The sequence below is a fragment of the Rhinoraja longicauda genome, chromosome 15 (assembly GCF_053455715.1).
Source record: "Rhinoraja longicauda isolate Sanriku21f chromosome 15, sRhiLon1.1, whole genome shotgun sequence".
Taxonomy (NCBI): domain Eukaryota; kingdom Metazoa; phylum Chordata; class Chondrichthyes; order Rajiformes; family Arhynchobatidae; genus Rhinoraja; species Rhinoraja longicauda.
Genome location: NC_135967.1, coordinates 15,884,981 through 15,904,725, shown reverse-complemented (window position 1 = coordinate 15,904,725; position 19,745 = coordinate 15,884,981). Strand labels below are relative to the sequence as shown.

Here is a 19,745-nt window from a genome sequence, read left to right as displayed (position 1 = left end):
ATCCTGACCTCCAGCGCTGTCTGTGTGGAGTTTGCAAGTTCTCATTGCAAGTGTCCTTGGATTTCCCTCGGGTGCTCTGGTTTCCTCACATGTCGATAAGATGTGCTGGTGGATAAATGGCTGCTATAAACTACCCCTCAGTAAAAACAGGTGATAAAAGAATGAATGTTTTAGAGATACAGCATGGAAACAGGCCCTTCGGTCCACGCGGACTATCGATCCCCCATTCACACTAGTTCTGTTTATTCTCATTTTATCATCCACTCCCTGCACACTAGGGAAATTTGCAAAGGCCAATTAACCCACAAGCCTTTGAGATGTGGGAGGAAACCGGAGCACCCAGAGGAAACCAATTGGAGAACATGCAAACTGCACAGAGGCCACACGGGGTCACGATCGAACCTGGGTTTCTGGCGCTGAGGCTGCAGCTGTACCTGTGGTTGGGAGAATTAGCTGCAGGGAGATGAGGGGGATGGGACTGACAGAATGGCTCTGCTGAGGGCAGGCACGAACCTGATGGGCTGAATGGCCTCTGTGCTATAAGTAAGCAAGCGGAATTCTACTAAGAACATGCCGATGTGAGGGTGAAAATGTTGACGAACAGGTAGCAAAACGAACAACTGTCCTTCATTTCTCAACGTCGCACAATGCGTTGCCAACTCACTAAATGTCATTTGAGCATTCCTGGCACCAGAGTGGAGGGAGTGGTATACAGTTGTCAGATCAGCCATAAAAATAATCACTCAGGTAGACCCATATGGACCTGCAACCTTTCTCGACCTGCCCGATAGTTAACCTTTCAACCAGAACCCCGTCATCATTTTAGGTTGAGGTTTGTTATTGTCACGTGTACCAAAGTACCTTGAAAAGCTTTGTTTTGCATGCTTTCTAGTCAGATCAGATATAATCAAGTCAAAGTTAAGTACAATACGTAGAGCAAAGTGGGAAGATATAGAATGCAGAATATAGTTCTCAGTATTGTAAAGATGTTACTCATCGGAAGTCAATATTTTGTCATACTTAGCTTTCCTGGCATGACAACAACTGTGTAGAATATCAGTGATACGTTTCTGTGAATAAATTTTCAACAGACCCAGACAGGAGGTGAGGAAATCCCCTTTGTTCGGAGTTTTGGCCAAACCAACCTGTTCTTTTGGAACTTAACTGGTCTCGCCACAAACTACTCTGATTTGTTAAATGTTATTTTTCTGAATGCTATCGACCCTACAGCACTCCCCAACTTATGTAGGGTCACGTTCTGTGCAGCTTTAGGTTCAGTAAGTCAGTCCAATATCCGCAATAGGGTAGAGGTGAATCGGACAGTACCCTAGCTTATGAAGTTCCACTTGTTTTGTGGAAACTTGCTGTGTAGACATTAGTGGATGCATTTTCTTAGCTGACAAGAGTGTGAACTGGGGTGCAGAACCCTGAATAAGTCGGCACAGTGGTGCAGCTGGTAGAGGTGCTGCCTCGCAGTATAAGAGATCAGGTTCAATCCTGACTTTGGGTGTTGTCTGTATGGACTTTGCACATTCTCTGAAAGCATGTGGGTTTCCTCTGGGTCCTGTTTCCTCCCACATTCCAAAGAAGTGCAGGTTTGTCAGTCAATTGGCCCCCGCGTGTTCAGGGAAGAGACGAGAAAGTGGGATAACATAGAACTAGTCTGTGAACGGGTGATCGATGGGCCGTTAGTTCAGATTTAAGTTTATTATTGTCACATGCATTGAGTTACAGTGAAAAGGATTGTTTGGCGTGCTAGACATTAAGATCAGATAATACTATTAATAAATGTAGTCACGTCAAACTCAAGTTCGATAGGTAGAGCAAAGGAGAAGTGCAGAATATAGTTCTCAGCATTGTAGCGCAACAGTTCCAGAGACAGGTTAACAACTCAGTAGGTCTGTTACCACGCCATACTTTAAAACTAAACATGTAGGCCACAGGGAGCCTGCATTCCTCTCCCTTGTAATCCCAGTTCCAGATTCAGGCCTCAACACTCACTGTGAAGCAGAACTAGTCTCCCAACTCTGGTCACTAGAGGCAGCTCCTTGCAATTGCTAGACTCGGTCCTGTATTAATGCCACCATTGTTGATTCATTGAGGCGAGGACACAACTGAACAACACTTGACCTGGGCAATGACCACCTGCCTCTTTACATTTGCACCGTCTTTATTAGAAACATGTAGGACCTAGAATAGAACAGCACAGGAACAGCCCTCTCGCCCTCATCTGCAGGCAGCTTGATTGTTCTCATGTATACCTCTCCGTGGATTGTCACCATGTCGTGGTGGAGAAGCTTGTGTGGTCCCGAGAGCGATGCCGTCTGGAGCTATGCTCCTGGTAGGGTCACCCGTGGCGGTAAGGTCGAGGTGGAGGTCCCTGACAAAGAGCAAACCAACCAAGACCTCAACGGTGGAACAGGCGGAGGATGATGGCTGTCTTTAGTGGAGCGTCACAATGGCTGGGAAGGCTGCAGCAGAAAAGGGTCCCCGGTCGTCTTGGACTCCATGCCACTGGATCCTGACCCAGATCTGTCAGGGACCTCCACCTGTGGCTGTCTGTGAACCAGTCTCCCCACGTTAATCAGTCACGCACAGGCGTCCCTGGAGAGGACAGTCATACTCGCTTAGAGTGACCGCCGATGACTCATGTATAGTCTTTACCCTGACTGTATAGCACAGAAGAGCTTGTCACTGTACCTCGGTACACGTGACAATAATAAACTAACCAATGTCTATGCCAAAGATAGGCACAAAATGCTGGAGTATCTCAGCGAGTCAATAGACAATAGATGCAGGAGTAGGCCATTCGGTCCTTCGAGCCAGCACCGCCATTCAATGTGATCATTGCTGATCATTCACAATCAGTACCCCGTTCCTGCCCTCTCCCCACACCCCCGGTCAGGCAGCATGTCTGGAGAAAAATCTCTATGCCAAACATGATGCCAAGACCATCTCTTATCTGTCTGCATGTAACATATATCCTTCCATTCCATGCCCATGGGGCCCATCCAAAAGTCTCTTAAAAACCACTACCCCATCTAAACTTTCAACTCGTTTACTGAGCACAACTGCTGAATATTGTACCAAACATTGCGTTGACATTAAAGGCTACCGTGAAGTAAATTATTGCTCCCAATTTCCGATCAATAATTAAATATTGTTATTTATCTACCCAATCTTGGCGGATTGTTGCAGTTTTCCTTCTGAATGAAATCATAACTTGCAATCTCATACATTATTCAGCGCAATCCATATCCATATTCATCAACAGACTTGCTACATCTGAACATCAAACAAGTTATTTTTAAACACGTTCTGCGTGCCACGATGCAATTAAAACGACGCGATTCAATATTTTAAGATAAAACATGGAATGCCACTTGTTTTAATCAAATCTGGACTTGACAAGAAACTTTCGCCACCTACTTTTGACCGTGGATTCCAATAGTGAACAAGCTTCGAGGAGGAAATAGTAGCTTTTCATCTCGACCTCGGAGATCTTGAGCGCTGCCATATCTCGTCAAGACAACTCTCGCCACTGGACCTGCAGACGATTCTCAGTGAAGTGGCTCTTTCATTCCTGAGAAAGGGGAACTCGGCTGGGACGGGCTCCGGCAATCGTGCCTTCACCTTGAGGTAGATCAATGAATGCTCGGCCGCCACAGTGGCGTCTTCGCCCATCCCATGTCAGTGGGGCCGAGCGGTCGGCCAAGATCAGAGGGCTGCCCTCACTGCGCACTCCGCTATACACCAAGGCAGCGCACCACTGCGTCTGCTCCGGCCCGCTCCCTGCCCTCGCTCTAACATTGCCGTGGATGCGACCGAGCGCGCTTGGCTTCCAGCTTCGGCTGCTCCTCCTCTTTCTATTTATTATCTGCGCTGATCACACACTTCAAAGAGTCAGTGTCAACACACGGAATACACACACCTTCCACCGAAACTGGCGAAAACACAACTTGTAGGGCAATCAAGAACCAGGGGGCAGAGGTTTAAAGAAATGAATAGGAACCCGAGAGGCAACTTTTTCAAGAGGGTGGAGGGTGCATGGAACGAGCTGCCAGGAGACGTAGTTGAGGCAGGTACGAGCACAACATTTATAAGGCACTTGGACAGGCACATGGATCGGGAGGGGTTCGAGGAATATGGGCCAAAGGTGGGACTAGTGTAGATGGGGTACCTTGGTCAGTATGGACAAGTTGGGCCGAAGGACCTGTCTTCATGCTGTATGACTCCGTGACGTCATATGGTGGAAATCAAGTTTCAAATACTGACAGGGTACCTCACTGATCAAGGTGTGGATCACCCTGTGAATTGTGGCATGCGAGGCTACTGTCCGATTCACCTCTGCCCTATTGCAGACATTGGACTTTGTCTCTGGAACTGATGCGCCACAATGAGAACTGTATTATGAACGCTAATGCTCCACCTATTGTACTTGAGTTTGACTTGATTGTTCTTATGTATAGTATTATCAGAGTTGATTTGATAGCGTGCACAAAAGCTTTTTATTGTACTTCAGAATACGTGACAATAATAAAAACCTAAGCCTATTGGTTTATTATTGTCCTATTTTCAAGAAAGAGTTAAAGTTAGAGTTAGATTTAGCTCTTTGGGCTAAAGGAATCAAGGGATATGGGGGAAAAGCTGAATCAGCCATGATCATATTGAATGGCAGTGCTGGCTCAAAAGGCTGAATGGCCTACCCCTGCACCTATTTTCTATGTTTCTATGAAAAGCTTTGGTTGCTATATAGTCAAATTATACGATACATGAGTACAATCAGGCCATATACAAGTACAATTGATAGCACAAAGAAAAAAATACAGTATAATGCTACAGCATTGTAGTTAAAGACAAAGTGCAGACAAAAAAGTGAGGTAGGTTGGAAGATTGGCACAACAACCTAAGCTTATGGGAGGTCCATTCAGCATTCTGATAACAGCGGGGAAAAAGGTGTTCCTGAATCTGGAGGTACATGCTTTCAAGCATTTGCATCTTCTACCTGACAAGAGGGGAGAACCAAAACACAAATGGTCCTTGATTATGTTGGCTGCTTTCCCAAGGCAGTATGAAGTGCAGTTAAAATATCACCTGGTTCAGTAAAGTTCTTCACAGAAAGAAGTCTGTCTTCCCTACCCAGACTGGTGCGTGTAACAGTCAGGGCTCACCTCTGAAGGTCTTTTAACCTCCCACAGCACAGGCAGAAGCAGCTGTACAATAACTGCTCGCAACATCCACATCTCACAGATGAATAATTGAAAAGCACTGCAGTACCGAGGGGGTGCTGAAAGAGTAGTGCAACGTGACATTAAATCCTGGAGATGTACATGGTTACTAAAAGGTTTAGAGGGCTATGGGCCAAATGCAGACAGGTGGGAGTGGTGCAGATGGGGCATGTTGATTGGCATGGGAAAGTCAGGCTGAAGGGCCTGTTTCTGTGATGTATGACGATAAATCTAAGCCTCGTCTGGTCTCTGAAGAGACACAAAATATCCTACATTATTTCAAAGTAGAGGAACCCTCTCCAATATTATGAAAGTAGGTTTCCTGCCCATCAGAACTTTGCACAAAAATTAGATTTTACACAATCAGTAAAGGACCAGAGGTTTAAACAAAGCTTGAATGTGTCCCTGGTTTTAAGTTTATAGAATGCAGTTTCCTTATTACTCAAACAGAAAGGAATGAAGCCTCTTTCATGATCTGAGGACCATCTTTGGCACATCAGAAGATGCGGTGTTCTAAAACAACTGGTTGACCAAAGCCTCTTGGGGACGGAAATCTGTCTTACTAACCAGGTTCGGAAAGGATGCTGGAAAAATGGAATGTTTTACTTAAAAACAAATGTTTAAGAAACATTTAGACACGCACATGAATACGATAGGTTTAGAGGAATACTAGACCAAGTAGACCCATTGGGCCCAAACCTCTCCTGCATTAGTGCAACACCCTCTCCTCCCCTACCTCCCCCTCCCCTCAAACCCCTTATCCTCCCTTCTCCCCCTTCCTCCCTCCCTCCCCCCTCCCCATCTCCCTCCCCCCTCCCCATCTCCCTCCCCCCTCCCCATCTCCCTCCCTCCCCCTCCCTAGGAGATAGATTTAAACTTTAAAATGTGAATAACTTAAAAAATATAACACCGATTTCAATTAAACTTCTTCCATTAGCACCAATAATATAAAGGAGGATAGTAAAAGCTTTTTTAGGTATGTAAAGAGGAAAAAAATAGTCAAGGCAAATGTGGGTCCCTTGAAGATGGTCTGCATCCCAGAGTACTTAAGGAGGTGGTGCTAGAAATTGTGGAAGCATCGGTGATCATTTTCCAATGTTCTATAGATTCAGGATCAGTTCCTGTTGATTGGAGGGTAGCTAATGTTGTCCCACTTTTTAAGAAAGGAGGGAGAGAGAAAACGGGAAATTATAGACCAGTTAGTCTGACATCAGTGGTGGGGAAGATGCTGGAGTCAATTATAAAAGACGAAATTGCAGAGCATTTGGATAGTAGTAACAGGATTGTTCCGAGTCAGCATGGATTTACGATGGGGGAAATCATGGTTGACTAATCTTCTGGAATTCTTTGAGGATGTAACTAGGAAAATTGACAGGGGAGAGCCGGTGGATGTGGTGTACCTTGACTTTCAGAAAGCCTTTGACAAGGTTCCACATAGATTAGTGGGCAAAATTAGAGCACATGGTATTGGAGGTAGGGTACTGACATGGATAGAAAATTGGTTGAAAGTTGTGAATCTGTGGAATTCTCTGCCTCAGAAGGCAGTGGAGGCCAATTCTCTGAATGCATTCAAGAGAGAGATAGATAGAGCTCTTAAGGATAGCGGAGTCAGGGGGTATGGGGAGAAGGAAGGAACGGGGTACTGATTGAGAATGATCAGCCATGATCACATTGAATGGCAGTGCTGGCTCGAAGGGCCGAATGGCCTCTTCCTGCACCTATTGTCTATTGTCAAAGGGACGACAGTGAGTAAGATGGGCCTAAAATTGTCGCGCTATCGTGTACCGTTTTGGCTGTAGTTCACAAACAAACAAACGAGAGTTTTAGTATATAGATGGGGCAAATGCAGGCAGGTGAGACTAGTGTAGATGGGGCATGTTGGTCGGTGTTGGCCAAAGGCCTGTTTCCATGCTGTATGAACCCAGCAACAAATTTAAAAAATGATGCTTAAGAGAAAGAAGTTGGGGCGATTCTCTGTTGCTGTTCATGTCATTCATCATCAATGGGTCCAGGAATTATGTCATAGCTTCAGTCAAGGTATACTCTAGGAACTCATCAAATCCTTGTGGAAAAGTTATACAGCACAAAGAAAGTCCCTTCGGCCCAACTTATCCTTCTGACTAGATGTCCATGCACTAGTCCCATTTTCATGGCTCGTCCCTCTCAACCTTTTCTTTCCGTGTACCTGTTCTAATTATTTTAAATATTGCAACTCTACCAGTTCCTCTGCCAGCACATTCCATATACTTACTATAAACTTACTTCCCTATTTAGTGTGGAAACATGCCCTTTGGCCCAACTACCCCACACTGGCCAACATGCCCCATCTACACTTGTCCCACCTGCCTGCGTGCGACCCATAACTCTCTAAACCTATCCTATCCATGTACCCGTCCAAATGTCCTCTTAAAGGTAATGATAGTACCTGCCTCAACTACCTTCCTCTGGCAACTCATTCCATATACCCACCATCTTTTGTTTAAAAAGGTTACCCCTCAGGTTCCTATTAAATCTTTCTCCCCTCACCTTAAACTTATGTCCTCTTGTTCTCGATTCCACTATTCTGGGCAAAAGACTGCATTTACATGAACCATTCCTCTTATGATTATGTACATCACTATAAGATTACTCCTCATCCTCCTGTTCTCCAAGGAGTAAAGTACTTGCCTGCTCAACCTCCCCCGAAAGCTCAGGCCCTCGAGCAGGGCCGTCTTAACGCATGGGCCTGATGGGCACTTGCCCGGGGGCCCACGAACATAGGGGCCCCAAGCTGATCTGTGTACGTTAAGTGACTTGCAATAAATAAATACTACTTTAAAAATGTAGGTTCAATAAGTGCTTTTTTCGCAACATTTTCGGTCACTAAGTGCTTCTCACAGCGATCTGCAAGTGCTTTTCGCAACAATGTAGCACCCTAAGTCCATCGCCAAGTGCTTTTCGGTAAGTGCTTTTCGCCGGCACGACAGGGGGGGGGGGCTGGTAGGGAAAGGGGGGTGGGGGAGAGTAACGGTAGGGGCCCCAGTACACTGCTTTGCCCGGGGGCCCATAATGCTGTAAAAACGGCCCTGCCCTCGAGTCCTGTCAACACCACCACCCTCTGAAAAGGTGCGATCGGGTCACCTTTAAATGTTTCTCCTTTTAACTTAAAACCCATGTCCTCTAGTTTCAGACTCCCTTACCCTGTGAAAATGACTGGTCATCCATCTTATCTACGCCCCTCATAATTTTATACAGTATGTCTATAGAAGGTCACTCTTCAACCCCAATGCTCCAGGGGAAAAAGACCGTGTAGTGAAACAAACACACCATCACACACTCTTGGCCACTGTGATGCTTGGATTAAATTAAAGCTTTCATCGTTATTTTTAGCATTTTGCCGATTTAACTTGAATTATGAAAATGCCAATAATCATCTCATTGGTTTCATGATTCCTAAACTGGAAAGAAGAGCAATACCAGCAGAAATGAAAGTGCTCACTGACACTCCAAACTGCAACTCCTCTCCAATAGCTCTACCCACATATTTGACGGTTTTCCAACAAGTCAAATATTTAAAAAAAAGTAAAAACTGCAGTGAATACACATACTTGGCAGCTTCCGCAGAGCAGGAAATACAATTATTAGTCAAAGAGCTTACATTAAGACACGGTGCTGGAGCAACTCAGCGGGTCAGGTAGCACCTCTGGAGAACATGGATAGGTGATGTTTCTGGTCAGGGCCTCTTCTGACTGATTGTGGGATGGTGAGGGGGTGGGGGGCTGTTGTTGCAAGTGGGGAGAAAGAAAGTTGGAGAGAGGAGAGGTAGGACAAAGCATGTCAGGTAATAGGTAGACTCAGGCAACGGAGGTTTCTGATAGGCAGATGGTTGGAACAAAGGCCAGAGATTAAAACAGAAGTTGAGAGACAGGAGGATCGAACAGTTGAAAATGGTGAAGCCAGAGGAAGGAATGTAGGAGGAGGGGAAGGAGAAAATCAGTGCAAGTTTGGGTGGGGCCACCGGGGGAGTTGGTTGTTAGAGGTTACCTAAACTTGGAGAATTTGATGTGCATACCATTGGGTTGTAAACTAACCAAGTCGAATATGAGATGCTCTTATTCCAGTTGTGTGTGCCCTCACTAGGGTAATGGTGGAGGTCCAGGACAGGAAGGTCAGCATGGGAATGGGAAGGAGAGTTAAAATAGTTAACAACCAGGTGATACAGTAGGCCTTGGCAGTTAGAGCACGTGGTCGGCCAAACGCTTGCCTTGCATTAGAACTAATTGTTTAGATTTTAGACTTTAGAGCTACAGCGTGGAAATAGGCCCTTCCACCCACCGAGTCCACGTCACCCAGCCATCTGCCTCGTACACTAGCACTATCCTATATACTAATTTTACTAAAGCCAATTAAACCTGTACATCTTTGGGATGTGGGTGGAAGCCGGTGCTCTTGGAGAAAACCCACGCGGTCACAGGGAGAATGTTCATACTCCATGCAGACAGTATCCGAGGTTAGGATCAAACCTGGGTCTCAGGCGCTGTAAGGCAGCAACTCTACCGCTGAGCCCTGTGCCGCCCTATTGTTATCAAAAAGCACAAAGCACTTTGGAATGGTGACAAGTTTGAAAGTGACATTTCAATGGATGTCTTTCTTTATGCCATCTGAACATCTTTTATCAACATGGGTGGTCTTGTGCCTCAGAGGGACAAGAAGTCACCGTGACAACGGGGTTTAGGACAGTGCAGCAACAGGAAACGGGCACTGATGTGTGCTAATCCATACCACCAAACTCTCTAAACCCAGAATTAAGACAGGAAGATATGATGCTGTACTATAAGACATTGGTTGGGCTGCAGGAAGGATGTGGTGGCTTTGACGAGGATGCAGATGCATCAGAATACTGCCCTGATTAGAGGGCATTAGCTATCAGGAGGGGTTGGACAAATGCAGATTGTCTTACCTAGAATAATGGAGGTTGAGGGGAGAACTGAAAACTATATAAAATTATGAAAGGCATAGATAGGGTAGACCGTCAGAAGCTTCTTTCCAGGATGAAGATGTCAGACTAGAGGGCATAGTTTTAAATTAAGAGGTACAAAGTTGAAAGGAGATGTGCTGGGAATGTTTTTTTAAATATATACACATAGGGTGGTGGGTGCCTGGAACATGTTCCCAGAGTGGTGTTGGAGGCAGATATGATGATATGATAGTGGCATTTAAAAGACTTCACAATTTTACAAAGAGTATTTTCTGCTACGTATTCTTAGGTGTAATACAAAGACTTTATGGTAGATCTGAGACATGGAAAGGCCAAAGCAAACAATTCAGTATAATTCCATTGGAAATGAGACCACAATAATAGGAGTATAGTCTGGAAGAAGTCTATTTGGTTCAATGAGCCCGTAACTGATCCAGGAACAATCCAATTGATCACTTTCCACTCTGGCCCCGAAAATGCCCATTTTGAAAATGACAACTGAGCACATTTTTGCCAACCTTTCAAGAATTAAATCCATACACAGATTGCTCATTACACAAAGATTATCCTCCACAACAAAGTGTTGGAATAACTCAACGGGTAAGGCAAAATCCATGGAGGGAATGAATAGGCGATATTTCAGGTTGGGACTCTTCTTTTGACTGATTTTGGGGGGGCGGAGGGGGGGGGAAGAGGGGTGATTTTTCAATGGAGCAGTACAATGGAGACATAAGGAATTGCAGATGCAGGAATCTTGGGAAAAATACAGAGTGCTGGAGAAACTCAGGGGGTCAGGCAGCATCTATGGATGAAATAGGTGAAATTTCCCTCCATAAATGCTGCCTGGCTTGCCTCCAGCACTTTGTGTTTTGCTTAAGATTGCAGCATCTCCCGTCTACAAGATTAGCCTCCTGTTATCTCTGGCTCTCTTGTCAATCACCGGTAAGTCTGCATCCCCACATTCTCCACCTTTCCATCAATGGAATAGTTTTTCACGTGCTTAGATCACTCGATGACTTTGAATACTTCTAATGAAGTAAATCTTAATTTTTGTTGTATAAATTAATATCTCCAGATGTAACTTCATTTCCAGGAACATCTACTAAAATTATTTGTGAAAGCAAGATCTGATAAATTGAAGCTCAAACTCACAAGGTATTTTTCTTGGAACAGAAATGGTTAGAGAGAATTTAATTCATAATTTATGAAAAGCATCCAAGAGCACAATTATTGTTTTGACTGAATAAACACAAGATTATAAAACTGAAAATTTGAGTTTGAAGGTGATAGAGGGTCACCAGAACGGCTCCAGATAAGGCAAGAGGCGCAGACAGCATCGACGTTGAACAGAAAAGAATTACATTTGAAAAGGAATATACAAAAACTAAAACAGCACTATTTAGTGGCACAAGAATCTGAATTGCAATTATTATGACACACAACAGTGCCTTTGAAGGCAAAAGATTGATCTGCGTGTGGCTACGCCTATATTGGTAATTTTTGTACATTTTGAGGGAAGATCAATGTTTGACAATGCGGAATCAAAGCCAAGGCAGAAATAGTATTGTCAGAATGAGATGAGCACTGGCAGACCCTTTTATTTTCCTGCGGACAGGAGAAAAAGGAAGGGGCCAAGAGGAAGAGCAACCAAATAAAAATCTACAGATCAGATGATCAACATATGGTATGACAGATATCTAATGGAGTGCCAACTCAGCTCTTCAGTCCAAGATTACTGACAATGTTATTTGTCTGCATAGCATGCAAAACAGGTTTTCACCGTATCCCAGTACATGACAATAATAAACAAATACCAAAACCAATTCCAATTATAAATTTGTAATGATCAGAAGCAAAACAATCAATTTCGAACATGATGTTTTAGCAAGGCCCACATGCCAGACTGGTTCAGAAAGTTACTACATATAGTATCCAAGGTGAGCCAGAAAATTGGGTACAGAATTTGCTTTGTGGTAAGGGACAGAGGTTGGTGGTAGAGGGCTGCCTTTTAGATTGGCTGCCTGTGACCAGTGGTGTTCCGCTGGGTCCTCCGTACACCTACATTAATAATGTAGGTGGTATGATTACTAAATTTCCAAAGGACACCAAAATTGGTGGTACAGCGGGCAATGAGGGTGGTTATCTACGGTTTTAACAGGATATAGATCAACTGGAGAAGGGAATGACATATGGAATTTAACGCCCATCAGTGTGATATAATGCATTTTGTGAAGTTAAACCAGGTCAGGATATACAATGACAGGCAGGGCCTTGGTGAATGCTATTGAATGGAGAGACCTTGAGGTACAAATACAGTTTAGTTTAGAGATGCAGTGTGAAAACAGGCCCTTTGGCCCACTGAGTCTGCGCAGATCAATGATCACCCTTACACGAGTTTTATGTTATCCCAGTTTTGCATCCAACACGCTAAGGGCAATTTACAGAAGTCAATCAATCTACAAACCTGCACGTCTTTGGAATGTGAAAGGAAATCAGAGCACCCGGAGAAAACCCACAGTCACAGCAAAAACATACAAGCGAAAAGCTCTGCAGACATTACTTGTAATCAGAATCGAACCTGGGTCTCTGGCGCCGTAAAGCAACAACTTTACCGCTGTGCCACTGTGCAGTCCTGAAAATGGGAACATAGATAGACAAGGTGGCGAAAACAGCATGTGATGTGGTTTCCCTTATTTTCCCTCCTGGGATGAATAAAGTTCTATCGTTTGCCTTCATCGGCTGAGGAATTGAGTACAATTGTACTTATAGTACAGTACTTACAGTACAATTGAGTACAATTGTACTTACAGTTGTAGAAAATACTATATCGTGTGTGAGAAAAAAAAATCACAAGGATGTTGCATGGATTGGAGGGATTCAGTTATCAGGAGATTCAATAGGCTTGGTCTCTTTTCCCTGGAGCGGAGGAGGCTAAGAGGCAACATGATAAGAGGTACACAAAATTATGAGAAGCACAGATCATAATAAGGATCTGTGGGGTACATTTTTCATACAAAGTAGTTGGTATTTAAAATGAGCCGTCAAAGGTGGTGGTGCAGCAGAAATGGTAAAATTTAAGAGGCCCCTGGACACGTACTTTAACGAGTAAGACAAAGTGTTTAGTTTTTGTTTATTTTAGAGATACAGTGCGAAAAAAGGCCCTTCGGCCCACTGAGTTCACATCGACCAGCGATCCCCGCATATTAATACTATCCTATACACACCAGGGACAATTCATACATTTACCAAGCCAATTTACCTACATACCTGTGGGAGGAAGCCAAAGATCTCTGAGAAAACCCACGCAGATCACAGGGTGCACGTACAAACTCTATAGACAGTACCTGTAGTTAGGATCGAACCCGGGTCTCCGGCGCTGCAAGCACTGTAAGGTAGCAACTCTACCGCTGTGCCACCATGCCGCCCATTAAAATTTGGAAATTATGCTGGGAAGTGAAGATTACTATACATGATAGGCTGAAGTTTCTGTTTCTATACAACTCTGACTCTATAAACAAAAACGAAGCTTAAATTGCATAATAATGTACAATGCCCACCCCAACTCTAAGCCAAGTATCATTAATAATCACAACCACATACTCATAAACCACTTGGTTACTATGAAACACTGCTGTTTTTATTCTTTGTGGCAAAATAATAAATCACCAGAATTCGAATATAAATGAACAAGTTATAAACCACATTTTTCTAAAGAATGTTTATTCCTGTTTTTCAGGTTTATACAGAAGCTTATTTTATATATAAAATGTCAGCATACATTATTTTTCAGACTGCAGTTCAATTAAGATCCTGACTTTGCAGTTTCTTAATAACTAGACTACATCTTATAGACTCCTATATCTTCTGAATTATAAACATTACCAGACTTCCATATCAATAAAAAGTGAACAATGCTGGCTTTAGGTCATGCTTAGGACAGTTACCACAGTTTAGAGCTCACCTCAATTCCGATATAACTAATTTCAATTAGTTCATTTTAAATAAAACTAAATAATTCCACTGGAGGTACAGACAGGACAAACTTGCCTTCATTCATAAGCATCAATTGATCGTTGAATTAGCATTGGAAAAACATGCCTATCTACCCAGATCACTAACTTTGGACCATGGAACATTTAAATTGCTTTAGAAAAAATTAATATGTAAAAAAAACTTGCTAGGATATTTCTTGGTGCATCACTATAACCGAGATTTAGCAAACCATTTAATCCATCCAATAGTAAGCATTTACAGGCAACATATCACTTAAGTACAGTAAGCTGTAATAACAATTCATAAATCTGACAATCCCTGATTACTGAAATGGAGAATAAAATGTATTATGGACAAATGACAATTCAGATAAGTAATCAATGTCAAACCTTTTTCCCCCCAAGATTTTCTTTGTCCCAAATTGTGTTACATACTGCATTACAAAGCCATAAAACAAAAACTCAGTCCACTGATTAAATTAAAAGTGCATTCTTAGAACACATCAAATTCCAATTTCTGATCTTCATCAGAAACTCTTCACCAATGTAAAATTCATATTCAGGTACTCTTCAGATGTCCATTTGGGGTTACTTCCAAGCAGTTTGTTACCAACTTTTAATATCAGAGGCACAATTGTGTAGAAAGTGGTTTAATATGGATTTATCAATCCAACTGCTTAATTATTTCTTCACAGCTTAATCAGTTCTTCAGATTTTGGACTTCAATGAATGAATTATCTGTAATATATCGAAATGCCAGCAATTCAGGCACTGCATACCTTACACACTGTAAATAAGAACACAAAGACTTACTTTCAACGTTTATTGAACTAGTGCATTAGATATAAACATATAATAGACACCTAAAAGTAACCAGGAAAATGAAAAGGTCTGTGGACATAAAGAATCTAATTTGTCAATTACTAACTTCAAGTTTAAAGCAAACTGGTTTCCTGTGAAACCAAGTTACTTTCTTGGATACTTGCTTTGGCTAAAAAGAACATTTTTTAAAGTTGATTAAGTTATTACATTTAGAAAGATTCCTATTATTTGAGTGACATATTTAGTGCATGTATAATAATTACAGGGGCTTACTACCGATTTCCAATTACAACTTATATTTATCCTTAAATATTGAAAATGATTGGATTATTGGAATTTAATTCAAAAGACTTACTGTGTAACTTTGATTGAATTTTGCAAAAATTTGCCACTTGCTAAGGAAGGATAATAAAGAGGTGAGTTATTAGTGAACTCCCCTGAAGGTTAAATGGTAAATAGTTAGAAGCCAAAGTTGCCTCGGTTTTCCTGTGCAGTAAAGTGAAGAACTGTTTAGGTTTAGCGGTACTCCAAGTCAGATTACCGGTGTCACACTATACAGAAGGCCGATATGTGGCCTGAGTTGCAAGAATCATTGAAATCACCTTAAATTCTTATAATTTCAACAGATAATCACATTTGTTTCAAATAGATCAGCAATTCCCTCCAAAATGTGTTTGCATCTCAGCTCAAAGCATTATTTTGGGCTGCATTTTCTTGTTCAATTAAGATACCGCAACTCCCTGCATTTGCTACAAAATGGATTTGAAACTAAATTTCCAAAAATAAGGGATATTATTGTCTTAGATAGACACAAAGTGCTGGAGTAGCTCAGCGGGTCAGGCAGCATCTCTGGAGAAAAAGGGTGATGTTTTGTGTCGGGACCCTTCTGCAGACTCCTTGTTGCCTTATTTTGCTCTATTGGTATATTTGCTCTATTGGAAATTGGTATTCTGTCGTTAATGACAGTTTCTTTAAAATATTGCTATTTATATATCTTTCATTGTGCAAACTTTTCAGTTTTAACCTTTCATAGACTCAGAATTTCCCAACTTCAGGGATTACTTCGACAACTGAATCAGCAATATTAATTTACTAAATTAAATTTGCATCCAACAGATTTGAATGCACAAATAAATGCAACTTCTCTAACGGGTGATGGTGTAACTGTAACCTGATAATCAGTGGCACCACATTGTCAAGAGAAATTGTTGTTCTTTTCAAAGAAGAGCACATTTTTGTTAAATGTCAGGGATAGCCTTCTAAAATGCCTTTTTCTATCCGCCTGGCAATATTGAAGTTCCATCCACTTCCCAAATCACGAGGTTACCCAAATTTAGTATTCATGGAATTCAGAACTGATATATTCCAGGTCCAATAGAAATAACAGGTTCAAATTATTTCCATCTTTGTGAAGGTTTCGTTTTTCTTTGCCAGCTAATTCTGCTTGTGATCGATAAACAATAAAATTGAAATGAAAGAAAATCCTTACATAAAAAATATAGTTGGTCAATCCAAAATGAAAGGACATTATAAGTTGCTGCACTATTAAAAAAAAAATGTTATATTTAACATGCAGTAATTAAATTCAAAAACAAAAGTATCAAACAGGTCTTTATTTCTTTAAGAAAAGAAAGTCTCGGAAAAACACTAACACTGCACAATTTCCAGGTTAGTCTGGAATATCAAATCAAATGCAAATCAAAAAGCAGCATGGAAAAATAGTGAGAAAAATTCACATCAGGGCAATATCAAGAGTAAAATTAGATTAGCTGAAGGCATGGGTTTAGACCTTTGCCAAACCCCCCCCCCCCATCTAAATTTCTACCTTTTTCCCTTACATGTTTGTCTGCTGTAGAACAATAGAAGTTTAATGTGCAAAAAAGTAATTTGCTTGTGTATCTATCCTGGCATTTTCCTGGTTGTATAATGAATACAAATCTTAGCATTGGAGTTGTCCATTTCAACCCTTGAATCTGTTCCACTCTTCAGAGTGGTCACCCAACTGATCTCCATTTGCAGATGATACTTAAATTTTACAGAAATTACATTTCTTCCTTTGGCCACACATGGTTAACAAAGCCCTATCAATCTCATATTTAAAATTAGTTTATCTGGCTCCAACTGCAGGACACACAAGGGAGTTTATCCTGTGCTAAACTCTGCTAAACTCATCCCAGTACGAAATCTAACTTCTCAGATTATTTGCAATAATACCAGACTCCCCAGTCAGCAGCCGTTTCTCTCCAGCCACCCTTAATTAATTTTAATGTCTTAGAATCATCTTTTTCATCAAGATGACAATATAAATGTGATCACCAACTACATGCCCAAAACAATAAATGTGCAAAAGGGTTAACATTGAAACTAAAAAAAAATGGGAATAGGCCATTCGGCCCATCAGAACTAACCAAAAATGCAGTGGGATCGATGATCCCCACCGTCCGGGCTATACCCTCTACCTGCTGCTACTGCTCAGCAAGAGGTACAGAGGCCTGAAGTACCACATCACCTGGTTCAGGAACAGGTTCTTTCCTACATTTGTCAGGTTTTGTTCCAACCTGCACAACTCCAATCCTACCTCAGCGATGGAACACTTCGGCCCACCTCACTCACTATCATGAAACTCTTTTTAAAAATATCATTATGTTTTTCTGCTATAAATATCTTATTATGCAGTTTTTTCTTTTAGAATTTTATATGTAATTTCTATATAATTTATGTATAGTTTTGTGTTTGTTTGAATCTATATGCCTGTGATGCTACTGAAAGCAAGATTTCCAATGTACCTGTGTGTCATTGTACTTGTGCATTTGACAATGAGTTTGACTGGACTTGATAGACCATCCAAAAATCAGTGATCTGTACTTACTTTCTTCCCATAATCTTTGATCTCTTTAAATATATGCAGGAAGTATTATGCAACTAATAATCTGATTTCTGTTGTAGACAATTCCACAGGTTTGACATTCTCTGGTGAAGTAATTTCCCCTCATCCCAGTCCTAAATGGTTAATCCCATATCCTTTGGTGATAGTCATCGAGTGATACAGTGTTGAAACAGGTCCTTCGGCTCAACTTGCCCATACCGGCCAACATGTCCCAGCTACACTAGTCCCACCTGCCTGCGCTTGGTCCATATCCCTCCAAACCTGTCCTATCCATATACCTGTTTGTTTCTTAAACGCTGGGATAGTCCCAGCCTCAACTACCTCATCTGGCAGCATGTTCCATACACCCACCACCCTTTGAATGAAAAAGTTACCCCTCGGATTCCTATTAAATCTTTTCCCCTTCACCTTGAACCTATGCCCTCTATCCCTGACTCGGGGCAAGAGACTGTGCATCTACCCGATCTATTCCTCTCATGATTTTGTACACCTCTATAAGATCACCCCTCATCCTCCTGCACTCAAAGGAATAGAGACCCAGCCTACTCAACCTCTCCCTATAGCTCACACCCTCTAGTCCTGGCAACATCCTCATAAATCTTCTCTGAACCCTTTCAAGCTTGACAATATCTTTCCTATAACGGTGCCCGGAACTGAACACAATATTCTGCATGCAGTCTCACCACCGTCTTATATAACTGCAACATGACCTCCCAACTTCTATATTCAATACTCTGACTGATGAAGGTCAATGTGCCAAAAGTCTTTTTGACCACCGTATCTACCTGCAACTTGACTGTCAAGGAACCATGCACCTGCACTCCTAGATCCCTCTGCTCCCCAACCCTCCCCAGAGGCCTACCATTCAGTGTGGCTCCTGTTCTTGTTAGACGTCCCAAAATGCAACACCACACACTTCTCTGTACTAAATTCCATCAACCATTCCTCAGCCCACCAGGCCAATCGTTCCAGATCCTGTTGCAATCTTTCACAACCATCTTCACTATCTGCAAAACCACCCACTTTTGTAGCACCAGCAAACTTGCTAATCTTGCCCTGTATGTTCTCATCCAACTCATTGATGTAGATGACAAACAGTAATGGGCCCAGCGCCGAACCCGGAGGCACACCACTAGTCACAGGTCTCCAGTCCAAGAAGCTACCTTCCACCATCACCCTCTGCTTCCTTCTGAGAAACCAATTTGGCATCCATTCAGCTATCTCTCCTTGGTGATAATAAAGGAGTTGTAACCAGAACACTTTCAAAAGTTATTCCTTAGGTGCATCATGGCTCCTGTGAGTCAGGATACTCCTGCGAGTCAGGATACTCCTGCACAAATAATTCGAAATGACAGCCAGCACAGATTCAAAAAGGGTAGATCCTGTCTGACTAACATCAGACGTTTGAAATAAAGCTCTGTTGGAATTAACATGACACAGGTAAAACACAGAACAGTGGCATTGCCATAAAACAAAGAGGGCACCAGTGACCTAGCTTATAACAAGATGGAGAGTTTTGAGCAAGCTACTTCAGGCAATATCATTTAATAGAAAATATAATTAAGTGATCCAGATGGGAAGAAACCATTTATCAAAAGTCAGTTTATTGAAATTACAGATAACTACACCTTGCATTTTTATCTTTTGAAAGAATAAAGCAGAAAAAGCATTTCACCTTATTATACTTCAAAAATATTGACTACATCAATGTTGAATTAGCAAATAAATGTAGCGGAAGGAGCCAACCAATTTGTGCACAAAGAAATCCACATTATTAAAAGATTAAAAAATTACTTGGATGGTGTTGGTTGAGAAAATATTTGGTTTAAAGCTTTCAAAAAGTGCTCTATAGAAATAAT

General features: G+C 42.0%; 2 protein-coding genes across 9 annotated transcripts in view; both read right to left on the bottom strand.

Annotated features, from left to right (window-relative positions):
* mcf2a (MCF.2 cell line derived transforming sequence a) overlaps positions 1 to 3,825 on the bottom strand; it is an 81,442-nt gene extending 77,617 nt beyond the window's left edge. For both annotated transcript variants that reach the window (XM_078412219.1, XM_078412218.1), the window contains exon 1: positions 3,430 to 3,825. In XM_078412219.1, coding sequence (XP_078268345.1) covers positions 3,430 to 3,517 — 88 coding nt within the window. In that variant the 5' untranslated portion in view covers positions 3,518 to 3,825. The remainder of the gene's footprint in view (positions 1 to 3,429) is intronic.
* A 9,809-nt stretch (positions 3,826 to 13,634) lies between these two features.
* Positions 13,635 to 19,745, bottom strand: part of atp11c (ATPase phospholipid transporting 11C (ATP11C blood group)) — a 92,844-nt gene continuing 86,733 nt past the window's right edge. For 2 of the 7 annotated variants that reach the window (XM_078412214.1, XM_078412217.1), the window contains exon 30: positions 13,635 to 14,964. The gene's annotated coding sequence lies outside the window, so the exon portion shown is untranslated. The remainder of the gene's footprint in view (positions 14,965 to 19,745) is intronic. The other 5 variants (XM_078412216.1, XM_078412211.1, XM_078412212.1 and 2 more) reach the window with 5 other exon arrangements.